Below are 15,852 nucleotides of genomic sequence, written 5' to 3'. Positions count from 1 at the left end.
CTGTTATGGGGGGGGGTCTGTGGATGACACTTTTATGGGGAGGGGGGGGGTTTGTGGATGACACTATATAGCCTCTTATGCTATATGTGTCATCCACAGATCTCCCTCATGACAGTGTCTTTACAGATCCCCCTCCCTATAACAGTGCCATCCACAGATCCCCCTCCCTATAACCGTACCACTACCATACACAGATCTCCCCATACACCGGCCACATCAGCAGTATTCAGACTATTCCTTAACTGGCAGTAACTTTTACTTGAACTTTAAATCAGCTCTATGATCTGTATTACCTTACAAATACAATGAAGCTCCAGTAACAGGCAGAGCAGGCGGCGGTGTAACGTCACTCACTCACGTGACGTGCCTGCTCCGCCCACTTTATGAAGCAGGCACGTCACGTAAGTGACGTAACACCGCCGCCCGCTCTGCCTGTTACCGGAGCTTCATTGTAAGGTAATAAAGATGCGCTGATTTAGAGTTCAAGTAAAAGTTACTGCCAGTTAAGGACCCGTAGGCATAGCGCCTGACCGCCTGCATAGCAATGAATCGGCCGATTATTCGATAACGGGATTCGTCGACAACGAATCCAGTTATAGAATAATATAAATAACTTTGATTAATCGTTGCAGCCCTAGTGCACAGCATAGTGTATAAAAACCACACTGAACAACAGGCTACGGTTTTCTAAAAATGACTTCTTTGGTTGTGGGATTGCCATAGATCTGTACAGAACACAGTTATGAGGGCAGCAAGACTCAAATCAAGCTGCTTACAGCAAATCTGGCTGATGGCCCAAACAAAATCCTTTGCCTGTAGATTGAGCATGAAAAATATATAAGTATGTGAGCTGCCTTCAGCACTCCATCTGCTATGCTGTGCTAAACTGCTTATCTCCAGAATCTTCCAAGAGGTCAGCGGGAGGCATCAAGTCTATTCTCAGCCAGGAGGAAGCCTTCTCTAGAGTGTCTCCATTCACTTTCTATTGGCTGCAAGCAGAGCTCACACAAAAATCTTTAATGGGTAAAAGCAGATGTGACCATGTATACAATAGGTGAAACTTTCCAATACTTTATATCAGAAGATACCAAAAATAAGCAGGACAAGAGAGTGGATCCTTTCAATATCATGAAATAAACAACTAGGCTACGGAATGCACACGGACATTATCCGTGTTTTTTGCGGACCGCAAAATACATACGGGTTGTGTGCATGAGGCCTGAATGTACCACCGAATAAAAATGTAAAACAGAATAAACACAGTCTAATATAGCTATGTGGATATGATGGAAATCTGGAAAACAGGAAGCTACCCTGCACTACATATCACATTAGACCACGTCACAGGGAGAAGAGTTGCAAAGTCAAAAATGTAATATTCCGAAAGGTTCATCGTTTCTTTCTGTTCACCCATCGAAGATTGAACTGTGCCGCTTTCGGTTTCTCCTCTTTGCCTGCAGAAATAAAGAATTATTTTAGGCTGATGCATAAGAAACAATGCTGTCAAGCCATAAGGTACTATAAAAAGGCCCCTTTCACACGGGCGAGAATTCCATGCGGGTGCAATGCGCAAGGTGAACGCATTGCACCCGCACTGAATCCGGACCCATTCACTTCAATGGGGCTGTTCAGATGAGCAGTGATTTTCACGTATCACTTGTGGGTTGCGTGAAAAATCGCAGCATGTTTTATATTCGGCGTTTTTCACGCAACGCAGACCCCATAGAAATGAATGGGTCTACGTGAAAATTGCAAGTATCCGCAAGCAAGTGCTTTGCGATTTTCACGCACGGTTGCTAGGAGATGATGTAAGCAAATTTATAAAAGTCAATTTACTGTATTATTTTCCCTAATAACATGGTTATAAGGGAAAATAATAGCATTCGTAATACAGAATGCTTACCGTACTAAAATGTGGCTTTAGGGGTAAAAAAAAAAACAAGAAAAACCAACATTAACTCACCTCATCCTGTTCGCGCAGCCGGCATCATCTTCTTTCAGGACCTGCCAAAGGACCTTTGATGACGTCACCACGCTCACCAGGTGGTGAGCGCGGTTACATCAGCGCAGGTCCTGCTGAATGAAGATAAAAGATTTCGATCTTCATTCAGCAGGACCTGCGCTGACGTCACCACGTATTGAACGAGATTACATCAAAGGTCCTTTGGCAGGTCCTGAAAGAAGAAGAAAGAAGATGCTGTCTGCACGAACAACAGGATGAGGGGAGTTAAAAAAATACATTATTTTTTTAACCCCTAAAGCCACATTTTACTAAGCATTTTGTATTTAGAATGCTATTATTTTCCCTTAAAACCATGTTATAAGGGGAAATAATAAAATATACAGAACACCGAACCCAAACTTCAGTGAAGAAGTCCGGGTTTGGGTCTAGGTACCACAGTCAGGTTTTTTATCACTCCCGTGCAAAACGCATTGCACTCGCGGAATAAAAACTGAACATCGGAACGCAATCGCAGTCAAAATTGACTGCGATTGCGTACCTACTCACACGATTTTCCCTGATCGCAGACGCAACGCATCTGGACGCGCTCGTCTGCAAGGGGCCTTACAGTCACAACTACAATGTCAGCAGGTTAAAGGTGTTTCCAGGACCTATTTAGGATAGGTCATCAATATAAGGCTGGCAGGGGTCCAACTCCAGGAGTCAGACCCAAGTCGATCGGATATTGCTGACCTATTCTGAGGATAGGTCATCAGTAAGTCAGTCCTCTGGAAAACCTCTTTAAAAGACCAAACTGATTAACAGCTATGGAGACTTCCGCAACCATTTTTCCTTTCTTCGGTGCATCTAACTGAAGCAACGGATGTTCTCCATCTGTACCCTACTTTTTGCTGCCTTATCACATTTACATTAGCAATAATGCATATGTCTGCAGTGTAGCTGAAGGGAAAAAAAAAAAAAAAAAACATTTTAATCCCTTAATCCCATTTAAAAAATGGGGCCTGCTTGTGAGCGAGGTGGGCGGCACAGCCGCCGGGTGCCTGCTGTTGCATACAGCAGGCACCCGTGCCTAATGTCCATGACCGGCGGGGTAATGCCGGTCGCAAACTTTTAACCCTTCAGATGCCGCGGTCAAGCATGACCACGGCACCTGAACGCGGTAAAACCAGGAAGCGCGAGGGTTGGGGGAGCTGGATGCACTGTACAGCAGTTCCTGAGTGACAGGAGGCTGCTGCACATTAATTCCTATGGAGCCCCTGCCTGCGGCAGAGCTCCGTAGGAACACAGTATAATCCCCATAGACTCCAAAGCTAATGCATCTATAAAAGAAGCAATATAATGATTGCTTAATATAGTACCCTATGGGATCTATAAAAAGTTAAAAAAAAAAAAGTTAAAAACAATTCAAATCATCCCCCTTTCCCCAAAATGAAGAAAAAATAAAAAAGAAGATAAACACATCATGGGTATCACCACAAGTGAAAACGCCCGTACTATTAAAATATTTATCCCATACGGAAAACGGCAAAATGGCCGATGTGCTGTTTTTCAGTCGCTTCTCATCCCGCAAAAAAAAAAAAAAAAAGTCGTACACACCCCAAAATGGTATCAGTAAAAAGTACAGATCGCCCCGCAAAAAAATGAGTTTCACACTTCTCCGCACACAACTACAAAAAAGTTAGAGTTTTCAGAATATTTTTATATTTTAATAGTACGGGGGTTTTTGCTCGTGGCGATATCCATGATGTGGTTTTGTTTTTTTTAATATATTTTTTTTAAAGTTATAAAAACATTTTTTAACACTTTTTTGTGTTATAGTTCCATAGGGAACTATAACAAGTAATCATTGGATTGCTTGTCTCAGACTCCAATGAGATTTTTACTGTATTTCGATAGAGCCCTGCTACAGGCAGTGGATCCATAGAAATTACTAAGCAGCAGCCTCCTGTCTCACAGGAGGACAGGGGCTGCTGCAAACAGGCTGCGACTCCCCCAATCCTCACTGGGGGGAGTCGGAGCACAACCGGAAGCACACGCTTTCGGGTTTTCAGCATTCCGATGCCCGTGGTCATGACTGATGACGGCATCTGAAGTGTTAAAATGTCTGCGAACAGCATTAACGCCGGTCGTGGACATTAGCCTTGGGTGCCTGAGCAGAGCAGGCGCCATCCTTAAAGTTCCGAAAGCCGACGTAAATAGCCGTAATGGCAGTCGGGAAGGTGTTGACACTAACCTGAGCTCATTACTTACATCCTGCATGAAGCACATGTATGGTAGATTTGACATTGATCTGTGCTTGTTTTATAGACGATTACAGTTAGAAACAAACCAAGGTCACCGAGTCTTAGACCCTCTTCATGCTAAAGCCTCATGCATGCGACCATGTCCTACTTTCAGTCCGAACAAAGAATCTTGAAAAGCAGACAACTACTATGCAATTTTTTTTTCACTCCCATCAATAGGAAAGGGCTATGCTCATCCACAGAAATGGACAAGAGTAGGAGCTGCACTGAGATTTTTAGAAATAAAAAAATATGTTGTATAGACCCACTGATGTGTACGGGTCAGTGTGCTATGAGTTTTAACAATGGAAAGCATGCTGAATAAAAATATGGCTGCATGCCTAAGCCCTTATATAGATATACACAGCCCAGACATGTGTGTGGTCATAAGAATATCCTCCTGTAGAAAGCAGTCTGTGACTGACCATCTGACAGGACAGAATCATTGTGTCCTACGGAATCAGGGGCGCACGAGAGTGATGTGCTTCCTGGAAAAACACGGGGTGCCTCAACAAGAAGCACAGTTATAGACTATATACTTTAATACATTTCTATCTGCATTTTGCAGGGAAAAAAAAAAGGTTCCAAGGAGAAACAGAACATGGTGTGAAAGAGGCCTGAGATAGCACCAAAATGGAAGACCCACTGTGTATAGGCAGACTGGAAACAAACATGTCTCTTGATACGCAGAATAGCTGCCAGCAAGTCTACTGCTGTAAAGTACGCACCCCAGCTGTCGACCGTAAATTGAACTGCCGGCTCTTTAATGAAACCCCTTTTCCTTGAAATTGAGAGAAATTCATTAGCTGTAAAAGGAAGAAAAAAAAAAAAAATACACATTTATACTATTGCATTTCTGTCAAAGTAAAAAGCACATTCTCCCACAACCAGGACATTTATCCCTTTAAAACTAAATGATATGTTCTGACACCCCAGAAACACGTGTCTGGAGACCTAAAGCTACAGCTCACCCAAACCCCTTTGTTTCCACGTCAGTGAAATCTGTTGTGCTGGATACATTTGAGGACTCTAAAAGGAGCTATTGTTGCTGGTCTAAGCTCATAGATTAGGCCTCATGCACATGACCCTATGTATTTTAGAGTCCACAAAACGCGGATCCGCAAAATAGGGATGACGTCCATGTTGCATCTGTTTTTTTTGTGGACCCATTGACTTTAATGGATCTATGGAACACATTTTCGGCCAAAAATGGACATACGGATGCAGAAAACACATGGATCATCCGTGTGCTTTCCGCATCCATATGTCTGTTTCACAAACAGTTAGAACATGTCCTATACTTGGCCGCAAAATGCAGACAATGGACCCATTGACTTTAATGGGTCTGCAAAACCGATACAGTCGTGTGCATGAGGCCTTAGGCCTCATGCACATGACCAGTCCAAACCGCGGATCCGCAAAACACGGATGTGCAATTTGCGGAACGGCACTGACAGCCTTTAATATAACTGCCTATTCTTGTCCGCAAAGCGCGGACAAGAATAGGACAGGTTATATTTTTTTTGCGGATCATGGAACGGAGCAACGGATGCGGACAGCACAGATGCGGAGCAACGGATGCGGACAGCACAGCACGGGGCCGCATCTTTCACGGCCCCGTTGAAGTGAATGAGTCCGCATCTGAGCCGCCAAAACTGCGGCTCGGATGCGGACCAAAACAACAGTCGTGTGCATGAGGCCTTACATAGATGTTTTCCGAGGATACATCTCTGATATGGCAAGATTCTGGATACCCAATTTCAGCTATCAATGAAAATGATGACACAGAAAAGAGCACACAAGTCTTTCCATTGTCCAATGAAGAATAATTAGGTAGTAAAGGTTTTTTTCAGAGTAGAAAAGCATGGAGGCCTTTTTTCCAGGAACAGTGCCACACCAGATTAGCTCCAATGAGGTGAACAGGCCATGGATTAGGAGGCCTGTTGACTGGCTTATTAGTCCTGGCCCACTGCAGTAGACACCTGTTCTTAAATTCACGTGAACATGATCCTCATACTAGACAAGTGGCCCCAAAAGTGTAAGATACCCTTCAGACACACTAGTAGGGATCGACCGATATAGATTTTTTAGGGCCGATACCGATAATTTGTGAACTTTCAGGCCGATAGCCGATAATTTATACCGATATTCTGGGAATTTTCATTTTTGAGAAAAAAAAAAATTCCTACACAAATCTGCTGAAAATTAATATGTTTATTGTTAATGTGTATTTTTTTTGTTTATTGTTAATGTGTATTTTTTTTTTATAAATCTTTTTCATTTATACTTAATATTTTTGTGTTTTTTTTTTTACTAACTTTTAACCCCCTTAGGGACTAGAACCTTTGTCCTATTCACCCTGATAGATCTCTATCAGGGTGAATAGGATCTCACACTGTCCCTGCTGCTCTGTGCATAGTGCACACAGCAGCATGGAGCTGAACATGGCAGCCAGGGCTTCAATAGCGTCCTGGCTGCCATGGTAACCGATCAGAGCCCCAGGCTTACACAGCTGGGGCTCCGATCGGAGGAGCAGGGGAGAGGGGATCCTGTGGCCACTGCCACCAATGATTAATACTGGGTGGGCGCACTGCGCCACCAATGAAGATAAGTCTCTCGATCATTCATATACAGGAGGCGGGAGCTGGCTGCAGAATCACATAGCCGGCTCCCGACCTCTATCAGCGGTAGCTGCGATCCGCGGCACCTGAGGAGTTAACTACCGCGGACCGCAGCTATTGCTCATAGAGGTCGGGAGCCAGCTATGTGATTCTGCAGCCAGCTCCCGCCTCCTGTATATGAATGAATGAGAGGCTTATCTTCATTGGTGGCGCAGCGGCCACAGCCCCTCCCCTCCTCTTATGTTCTATCCCCTCATTGGCGGCAGCGGCAGCAGCAGCACAGGGGGAGGAGACACTGCTTCCTTCTCCCCTGTGCTGCGGAGGGAACACAGAGCGCTGAGAGCAGCGCGATCTGTGTTCCCCATACGTTATCGGTATATCGGCAAAATAGATGCAGATACCGATAACGTTCAAAATCCTCAATATCGGCCGATAATATCGGCCAAACCGATAATCGGTCGATCCCTACACACTAGGATGAGGAATGTGTAGGCAAACATGTCAAAGTAGATGAAAAGCTATACAAGTCTGTCCAATATTCACCTGTGGTCCTGTTCTTGGTCTTCCCATATAACTTTTTATGGATGAAGGATTTTGCTCTTTGCTGCAGTAAGTCTTTTGAACTGTACGTTTCCAATTGTACTACCTCGTAGTTAGTTTGCAACCTACGGCACAAGAAATAGATCAAAACCCCAGCAAACAGATGACGTTTCACAATGCCATGACACTCAGACACAAACTGCATCATCATTGTCCTTCAGAGCATTTAACCCCTAGTCCAATGTAAACCACAAATCCGGGCATCCACGGATGGCATTAGCATTTTGTGATCATATTGGAATTGGATCGTTCTAGCATCAGGACTACAAAACTGGTACCTTTTTCGAGGACGCAGCTTCTTTGCAGACCTCTTTTTGATGTGTCCTTCATTCCCTGTCAATGGAAGAAGCTTATTAACATTTTATTTTTATACATTAACCTCAAAAGTTAATAAAATGTTCAAAATTAACCCAAACTGGTGGATAAACATATTCCAGTCTATTATATACGTGTTCTTTCAGCCATTGTCTTCCACATGCTCAGCTGTAGTTTTATCTGGCAATTGCTGCACCCCACACAATTCAGGAGGACACTTAGCAGAAGCCACCCCTCACCCTTAGGCCAAGTTCACACTTCAGTTATTTGGTCAGTTATTTCCATCAGTTATTGTGAGCCAAAACCAGGTGTGGGTCAAAAACACAGAACAGGTGCAGATCTTTCTTTTATACCTTTTGTCTGTGTAGGATCCACTACTGGTTTTGGCCAGGGCCGGTGCAAGGATTTTTGCCGCCGTAGGCAAGATAAAAATTGCCCCCCCTTATCAGATGATCTGCCCATATCATGACATCACATATGTTCCACCCCTTTCTCAGCTTTTAAATTAAAAGAACTGCTATGTTTCCCTTACGGTTAATTTAGCTTCTTGCAGCTGTCCCTTTTTGCGGAACGGAATTGCGGACCCGCATATTCTCTTAGTGTCGGCAATGTGCGGTCCGCAAAATGCGGAACGCACATTGCCGCTGTCAGTGTTTTGTGGATCCGCAAAACACACACGGATGTGTGAATGGACCCTAAATGTGAGGTAAATTAGTTTCCAATGTAGTATTAATAACTAAACAATTACATAATAAACATATTGCATTGTCTACTTACCACCAGGACAATAAGATGATCTGGTCTCTGGCTGCAGTCTGGCTCGTGGTCTGTCTCTGGGGACCCCCCCCCCCTCCCTTGTCACTCTGCCCCCCCCTCCCTTGTCACTCTGCCCCCCCCTCCCTTGTCACTCTGCCCCCCCCTCCCTTGTCACTCTGCCCCCCCTCTCCCTTGTCACTCTGCCCCCCCTCTCCCTTGTCACTCTGCCCCCCCCTCCCTTGTCACTCTGCCCCCCCCCTCCCTTGTCACTCTGCCCCCCCCCTCCCTTGTCACTCTGCCCCCCCCCCTCCCTTGTCACTCTGCCCCCCCCTCCCTTGTCACTCTGCCCCCCCCTCCCTTGTCACTCTGCCCCCCCCCCCTCCCTTGTCACTCTGCCCCCCCCCTCCCTTGTCACTCTGCCCCCCCCTCCCTTGTCACTCTGCCCCCCCCCCCCTCCCTTGTCACTCTGCCCCCCCCTCCCTTGTCACTCTGCCCCCCCCTCCCTTGTCACTCTGCCCCCCCCTCCCTTGTCACTCTGCCCCCCCCCTCCCTTGTCACCCTGCCCCCCCCCCCCCCCTTGTCACCCTGCCCCCCCCCCCCCTTGTCACCCTGCCCCCCCTCCCTTGTCACCCTGCCCCCCCTCCCTTGTCACCCTCTTCTCCCCCCCTCCCTCCCTTGTCACCCTCTTCTCCCCCCCTCCCTCCCTTGTCACCCTCTTCTCCCCCCCTCCCTCCCTTGTCACCCTCTTCTCCCCCCTTGTCACTCTCCCCCCTTGTCACTCTCCCCCCCTCCCTTGTCACCATCTTCTCCCCCCCTTCCTCCCTTGTCACTCTCCCCCTTCGTCACTCTGCCCCCCCTCCCTTGTCACTCTGCCCCCCCCCCCCTGGTCACTGTCATTTTACCCCCCCCCTTGTCACTCTCATTTTACACCCCCCCCTTGTCACTCTCATTTTACACCCCCCCCCTTGTCACACTCATTTTACACCCCCCCCCTTGTCACTCTCATTTTACACCCCCCCCTTGTCACTCTCATTTTACACCCCCCCCTTGTCACTCTCATTTTACACCCCCCCTTGTCACTCTCATTTTACACCCCCCCCTTGTCACTCTCATTTTACACCCCCCCCCTTGTCACTCTCATTTTACACCCCCCCCCCCCCCTTGTCACTCTCATTTTACACCCCCCCCCCCCCCTCCCCCTCCCTTGTCACCTCTAGTGTAGCCTGTGTAGCGTGGCCGAGCTCTGTTCGGTCCGCGGTACAGGAGAATTTGTTTCCTGTACCCGGCCGGACTGAAAGGAAGTGCACACTAAGTGAGCACTTCCTGTCAGTCCGGCCAGGTACAGGAAACAAAAGCTCCTGTACCGCGGACCGAACAGAGCTCGGCCACGCTACACTAACAACAGCAGTAGCACAGAGCAGACACAGCAGGCTGCGCAGCACTGAGCCGGAGATTCTTTAGAGTGGCAAGTGTTTAGGAGGCACAGCATGAGGGGCGCCGCCGGCCGGCCGAACGTATATAACCAACTTTTTTTTTTTTTTTTACACCGCAAAAGGGCGCCCCCTGCTAAATGGCGCCCTAGGCGACTGCCTAAGTCGCCTTACTGGTGGCGCCGGCCCTGGTTTTGGCTCACAATCACTGATGGAAATAACTGACTAAATAACTGAAATGTGAACTGAGCCTTAGGCTACATGCACACGACCGTGCCGTTCTTTGCGGTCCGCAAAACGCGGATCCGCAAAAAACAGAAACCGTCCGTATGCCTTCCGCAATTTGCAGAACGGGCGGTCCATTGTAGACATGCCTATTCTTGTCCGCAAAACGGACAAGAATAGAACATGCTATATTTTTTTTGCGGGGCCTCGGAACAGAGGGACGGATGCGGACAGCACGCAGAGTGCTGTCCGCATCTTTTGCGGCCCCATTGAAGTGAATGGGTCCGCACCCGAGCCGCAAAAACTGCGGCTCGGATGCGGACCCGAAAAACAGTTGTGTGCATGAGGCCTTTAGTCGGTGTGGAACAGCTATTCGCTGGAGCTACAGGGTGGTGACATCATCACTACCCATCAGTGGCAATATGGGGTGTCGAAATCTGATCAATGGTCAATCCTGAGGATAGGCCATCAATATAAAAATCCTGGAAAACTCCTTTAAGGGCTCATGCACAAGAGCAATAGTGATTTTGCGTGCATTCTGTCAGTTCTTGCATGAATGTCAGCAGTGTTCATGAGTTTTTCCACAAGGGTGAAAAAAGATGAAGAATGATACACAGGATCTCCACGCAACCATCGGTGAAAGACTGACAGTCCATCAGTGACCCATTAAATGAGATAGAAGAACATGCTTTATTTTTTCCCATGTGGAGTGATCTTGCGCAGGAAGAAAACACAGTCATGTGCATAAATCTATTGACTTTAATGGGTCAGTTTTCATTGCAGGAGCTGTCCAGTCTAAACATGGACGGCAGCGTAAAACTTGCTTGTGTGCATGTACATTAAAAGAGTTGTCTAATATTTTAATATTGATGTCCTACCCTTTGGATCAGCCATCAATATCACATCAGTGGGTTTGACTCCTGGCACCCCCAGCTGTGGCTCAGATGAGCACTGCGGCCTCATTACCAGGCACAGTGCCATACATCCTGTGGTAGCTGCTGTAAGCTGCAAAATAGAAGGCACTGTGCCCGATAAATAATTGCGGCCAAAGAGTTCAAGTGAGCATTGCAGCCTCTAACAGTTGAAAATCAGGGGTACTGAAAGTTGGCCCCCACCAAGCTAATAATTAAGGTCTTATCTAAAAGCAGGTCATCAATATTAAAATACTGGAGAAGCACTTCTGGAAATATTGTCTGTAAGGCCTCATGTACACTGCCTTTTGCGTACCGCAAAATACGGATACCGGCATGGGGCGTCTTGAATTATCTCATTTTGCACGTCACACCCCATGTTAAAAATGCCCATTTTTGTTTGCAAAACAGACAAAAATAGGGTCTCTTCTAACTATCAGGCGGCAGAACAGACATACGGGTGTCTGTATTTTGTGGGGCCCTACTGAAATGAATGAATGAGCATCGGATGCGGACCAAAAACATGGTCATGTGCCCGAGGCCTAACTTTCATACTGTAGGACATTTTCTTTCTGGGGATGGCTCCGCCTGTCATGTTTATGCAGTTTCACACAGAAGATGGCCCCCCTCCTCCCTGATGGTCTACATTTTGTGGTGTGTGATTTCTGAACATCTGTAGATAGATTAATGAGCAAACAACCATGCAAAACCACATCAAACAATTGAGGCAATTTGCAGAAAAAGCATGCAGTTTTGCCGCGTAGCGCACCACCAGCATGTATGATCATATTAAATAATGAGTACTAAGTAACGGTACCTGTCTTACTCTGGCCTTCAGGCTGTTCACTCGGTTCCTCCCTTGGAAAACAACAAACAAATTAACTGCTTCTGAAATCATGGACAAAAATGTTTAAAGCTGAAGCAAGCAAGTCCCAAAGAGCAACTTTTTATTAATTTTATTTCCCAAGATAAAACCCACTTATGGTTAGGGAAAGTTAACAGATGTACACATTTGTATATTCACTGCTGAATAAGCAAAGTGACACTCTTCTCACCGATCCTTAGCATCCGTGGCCAGAGATTGAGTGAGTCGTCATTTTTGGAAAACAAAAGGAATCCAGGTACGGTTTGAAGAGTGACAGGGAATTGGCGAGATGGACATTGCTTTTTTTTTTCCATTCTGCCCCCTTTTATGGTTTAAATTATTAGCTGGACCCCCATTACATTTCTAGTCTATTCCAGTTTAAAGAGAACCCGTCACCCACTCTATGCTGTCCTCAATGACTGCCGATTTTGGGCTGTGTTTAAGGCTACTTTCACATATGCGTTTTGGTTTCAGGTTTTGAGATCCGGCAAAGGATCTCAAAACAGTTCCATTTTGATTACTCATCAGGATGCATCCGTTCCGTTAAAATGTGGTTGTGTCAAATCGAAACAGAACAAAACGGATCAGTCACTAAATACATTGAAATTTTTTTTTAGCATCCTCACCTCCTGCAGGGTGAGCAGGAGCTCATGAAAAAGTCTTCATGCACAGGACCGTGTGTATTTTGCTCCTGCAAAATATGGATGCAGTCTGAATTTTTTTTGTGGACCCACTGACTTCAAACGGACATACGGATGATACTTGACCGCAAAATGTCTTCCCTGAACCCACTGAAGTCGACGCGTCGGCAAAAAAATGCAGATGCAACATGGACTGCGAATCCACAATTTGCAGACGGCAAGATACATAGACTACTGTCACATTTGCGTTTTCCTTTGCGGTTTTGAGATCAGTCAGAGGAAAACGCTTCAGTTTTGTTCCCATTCATTGTCAATGGGGACAAAGTTGAACAAACCGGAACGCAGTGCACCAGAATGCATTCCATTCCGTTTTGCTGCGTTCCCATGACGGACATGAAATCTCTCCAAATACCGACTTACAATGGTATTTGATGCCGGATCTGCAATGTTCATTTTCGATATAATACAACTGGATCCGTTCTGAATGTTGTGTTATTCAAACAGATGCGTTTTCCTGTGGTTTTGAGATCCTCTGTCAAAAAATTTATCCTGCCCTCTTACTAGAATTATTTTCTAAATGTATGTGTAGGAAATCAATGTACCGTTCATCTGGAAGAGAGCTGATGCTTTGGAGGATGTCGTCTGGGAGCAATTTCTTTTTCTGAAACAAAAAAAAAAAAAGGTATCTGAAAATGAAACAATAGTATAAACTACTGAGAAGACAGAATGACCTGCTGTGATCACAAGACCTACTTGAAGCCAACACAGCTCAGACTAAATCCTTTACTTAGAGGAGACATTGTGCAATAAAGAAAGCAACAGCAGAACTGAAGCCTCAAAAAACGCCATCATACGCAGAGTGCCACATGTACCCGGCATATCTGCTCTCATACTGGCAAGGATGTTACCAAACTGGTGACGTGAAAGGTAAATTCCTGCTGCACATCAACGATTCCAAGCAGCTGAGCAGTAGCCTTGCTATTTCTTTGTCGAGAAACTTGCATTCTACATTACGCCTAAATTGTGACCAAATCCTAGCAGTCCGCAAGAACAACAGGATCAACCTAGGGCTCTTTGGACACCGGCATTTTATCTTTGGTATACATCGGAAACCACAATGCACTGCCAGATTCTTCACAAAACTGACCCCAGTGACCTACAATGGAGTGCGTCGAGTGTGACATGGTGTCCACCATTTGTATAGAAATATACACAGTCGAGTGACATTATTAACACCAGTTCCTGCTTTCGGTGTCAGTAGCACGTAGCTCATGAAGGAAGTCACGTGTTGAGAGCTGGCTTGGTGGGTATAAGTGCAATAGGTTGTCTGCATATATATCCCTCATTACTGTCAGGGTAAAGGGGGCCATTTATCAGAGTTGCAAAAAGGGATGATTATTGGCTTTCGGGCCAAGAGTGGCAGTATTTTTGAAACTGCGCAGCTTGTGAGCTGTTCTCGTGAGGCTGTGGTGAAAGTGTATAGTGAGAGGACAAATGGCACCACTGTAAATAAGCGACGTGGAAACTGCAAAGCACCACTTGGCACTGATGTGAGAGGTGAACGCTGGTCCGCCTAGCGCACCTTCGTAGCTGATGGAGCAGCTCATTGCTAAAATGAACCAGGGGGCCACCAGATGTGTGTCTAAAACAACTGTTCAGTGAACCCTACTGTGTATGGGGCTCCGAAGCAGACTGATGGTCACTGCACCTCTGCTAATGAGGTTGCATCGGCAGAAAAGGCTTCAATTTTCGTGGCAGTACCAGAATTGGACCTCAGCTAATCGGCAAAGGGTTGCCTTCTCTGATGATCACGTTTTCTGTTTCATTGAATGGATGGACGATGATGTGTGAGGAGAGAAACAGAGAACAAACACCCTGCAACCACTGCTGGAAGAACACAAGTTCTGGGGAAAGTTTTCATGGCATGGGCCCACTCATCCATGTGAAAGGCACTCTCAACTGATTTGGGTATGAATCCATCTCTGCAGATCACGCACACCCATACATGCTTATTGTTTTCCCTAGGGGCAGATGGGATCTTCTAGTAAGACAATGCAACATGTCACACGGCTAGAAATGTCTGACACTGGTTGTAAGAGCATGACCAAAACTTCCAAGTACTACCCTGGCCCCCTAATTCCCCAGACTTGAACCCAATTGAGCATCTGTGGGACCACCTCGATCGTGGTGCTCGTTCTGTGGATCCTCCCCCATGCTCCCTCCAGCAGTGGTGGGATGCAGTGCAGTCAGCATGGCTCTAGATACCTGTGCCAACCTACCAGGACCTTACCGAGTCACTACCAGCCCGTCTAGCTGATGTCCGTGCTGCACATAGCGTTACTCTGAATATTAGCTGGTGGTCATAATAACGTGACAGCATGAAGTGTTCAAATACAACAGGATCTGTGATGGAAGGTCCGAATTTAGCTATTTGGTGAAGATGTGAGCAGAGCCTGGATTTGCTATAATAAAATCCACAAAAGTAAGTATTCAATGTCTAAAACCTTCCACGAAAGAAAACAGAAAAAACATGGCACCTTCTGTTCTTTAAACAGCTCCTCCTTGCGCTTCCTCTTCTCCTTCAGCAAAGCCTTTTCTCTGTTGATCAGATATCAGAAAGGAAAGGCAAGTTAAAGAGATTGCAAGGAGACATTAAAAACTTACAGAACATTATACACAGAGGGGGACATTTATTAAAACTGCCGTCTTACACGAGGGTCTTAATCTAATCCCCGCTGGCATCAGACACATGCCTCTCAATAGCAGGAGGCATATCTCCATCTCCAATATCCATGAATATGCCCAGTATCACCAACTCTTTGGAAAGTCCCCAAAAAGTTAAACATTTTTTGCACAAGCAGGATCTGCAGTTTTCTGGCATACAGGGAATACGGCAATAGTCATCTGCAACGTCAGTCAGTCTGAATGAAAGGGGTTGTCTCATGGAGCTGTCCCTAGGCCCTGGTAGACCTTTATGAGACGCTCTGTACGAGATGCTCCTGTTCTGGCAGATTTGTGCCGTCCTTGTGTCACATGGATAGTCCTTCATATAAAAAAAAAAAAAACGCCATTCCGGGGGCATTCACACGACTAAGTGTTTTGCAGTCCATAAACTGGCCATGTGCACGCCATTAACTTCAACGGTCCGCATGTTGAAGTAGATCATGTCCTATCTTTTGGGACGTGGCGGTGGAGTTTAATTTATATGGGAAAGAAACGCCTGTCCATGGCCTGCCGCCTATC

General features: G+C 46.0%; 1 protein-coding gene across 2 annotated transcripts in view; it reads right to left on the bottom strand.

Annotated features, from left to right (window-relative positions):
* Positions 1–392: 392 nt before the first annotated feature.
* Positions 393–15,852, bottom strand: part of NOL7 (nucleolar protein 7) — a 29,614-nt gene continuing 14,154 nt past the window's right edge. Inside the window, exons 2-9 of one of the 2 annotated variants that reach the window (XR_005779140.1) lie at positions 15,147–15,207; positions 13,212–13,270; positions 11,921–11,961; positions 7,745–7,799; positions 7,410–7,531; positions 4,974–5,051; positions 1,188–1,454; positions 393–1,117 (exon numbers count right to left, since the gene is read on the bottom strand). Coding sequence is in view for 1 of the 2 variants with exons in the window: in XM_040432993.1 (XP_040288927.1) it covers positions 1,390–1,454; positions 4,974–5,051; positions 7,410–7,531; positions 7,745–7,799; positions 11,921–11,961; positions 13,212–13,270; positions 15,147–15,207 (481 nt within the window). In the remaining variant the exon portion in view is untranslated. Of the gene's footprint in view, positions 1,455–4,973; positions 5,052–7,409; positions 7,532–7,744; positions 7,800–11,920; positions 11,962–13,211; positions 13,271–15,146; positions 15,208–15,852 lie in introns of both variants that reach the window. The other variant, XM_040432993.1, reaches the window with a different exon arrangement.

This window comes from Bufo bufo, chromosome 5 (genome assembly GCF_905171765.1).
Source record: "Bufo bufo chromosome 5, aBufBuf1.1, whole genome shotgun sequence".
NCBI classification, from domain to species: domain Eukaryota; kingdom Metazoa; phylum Chordata; class Amphibia; order Anura; family Bufonidae; genus Bufo; species Bufo bufo.
This window is presented reverse-complemented; position numbering and strand designations above follow the sequence as displayed.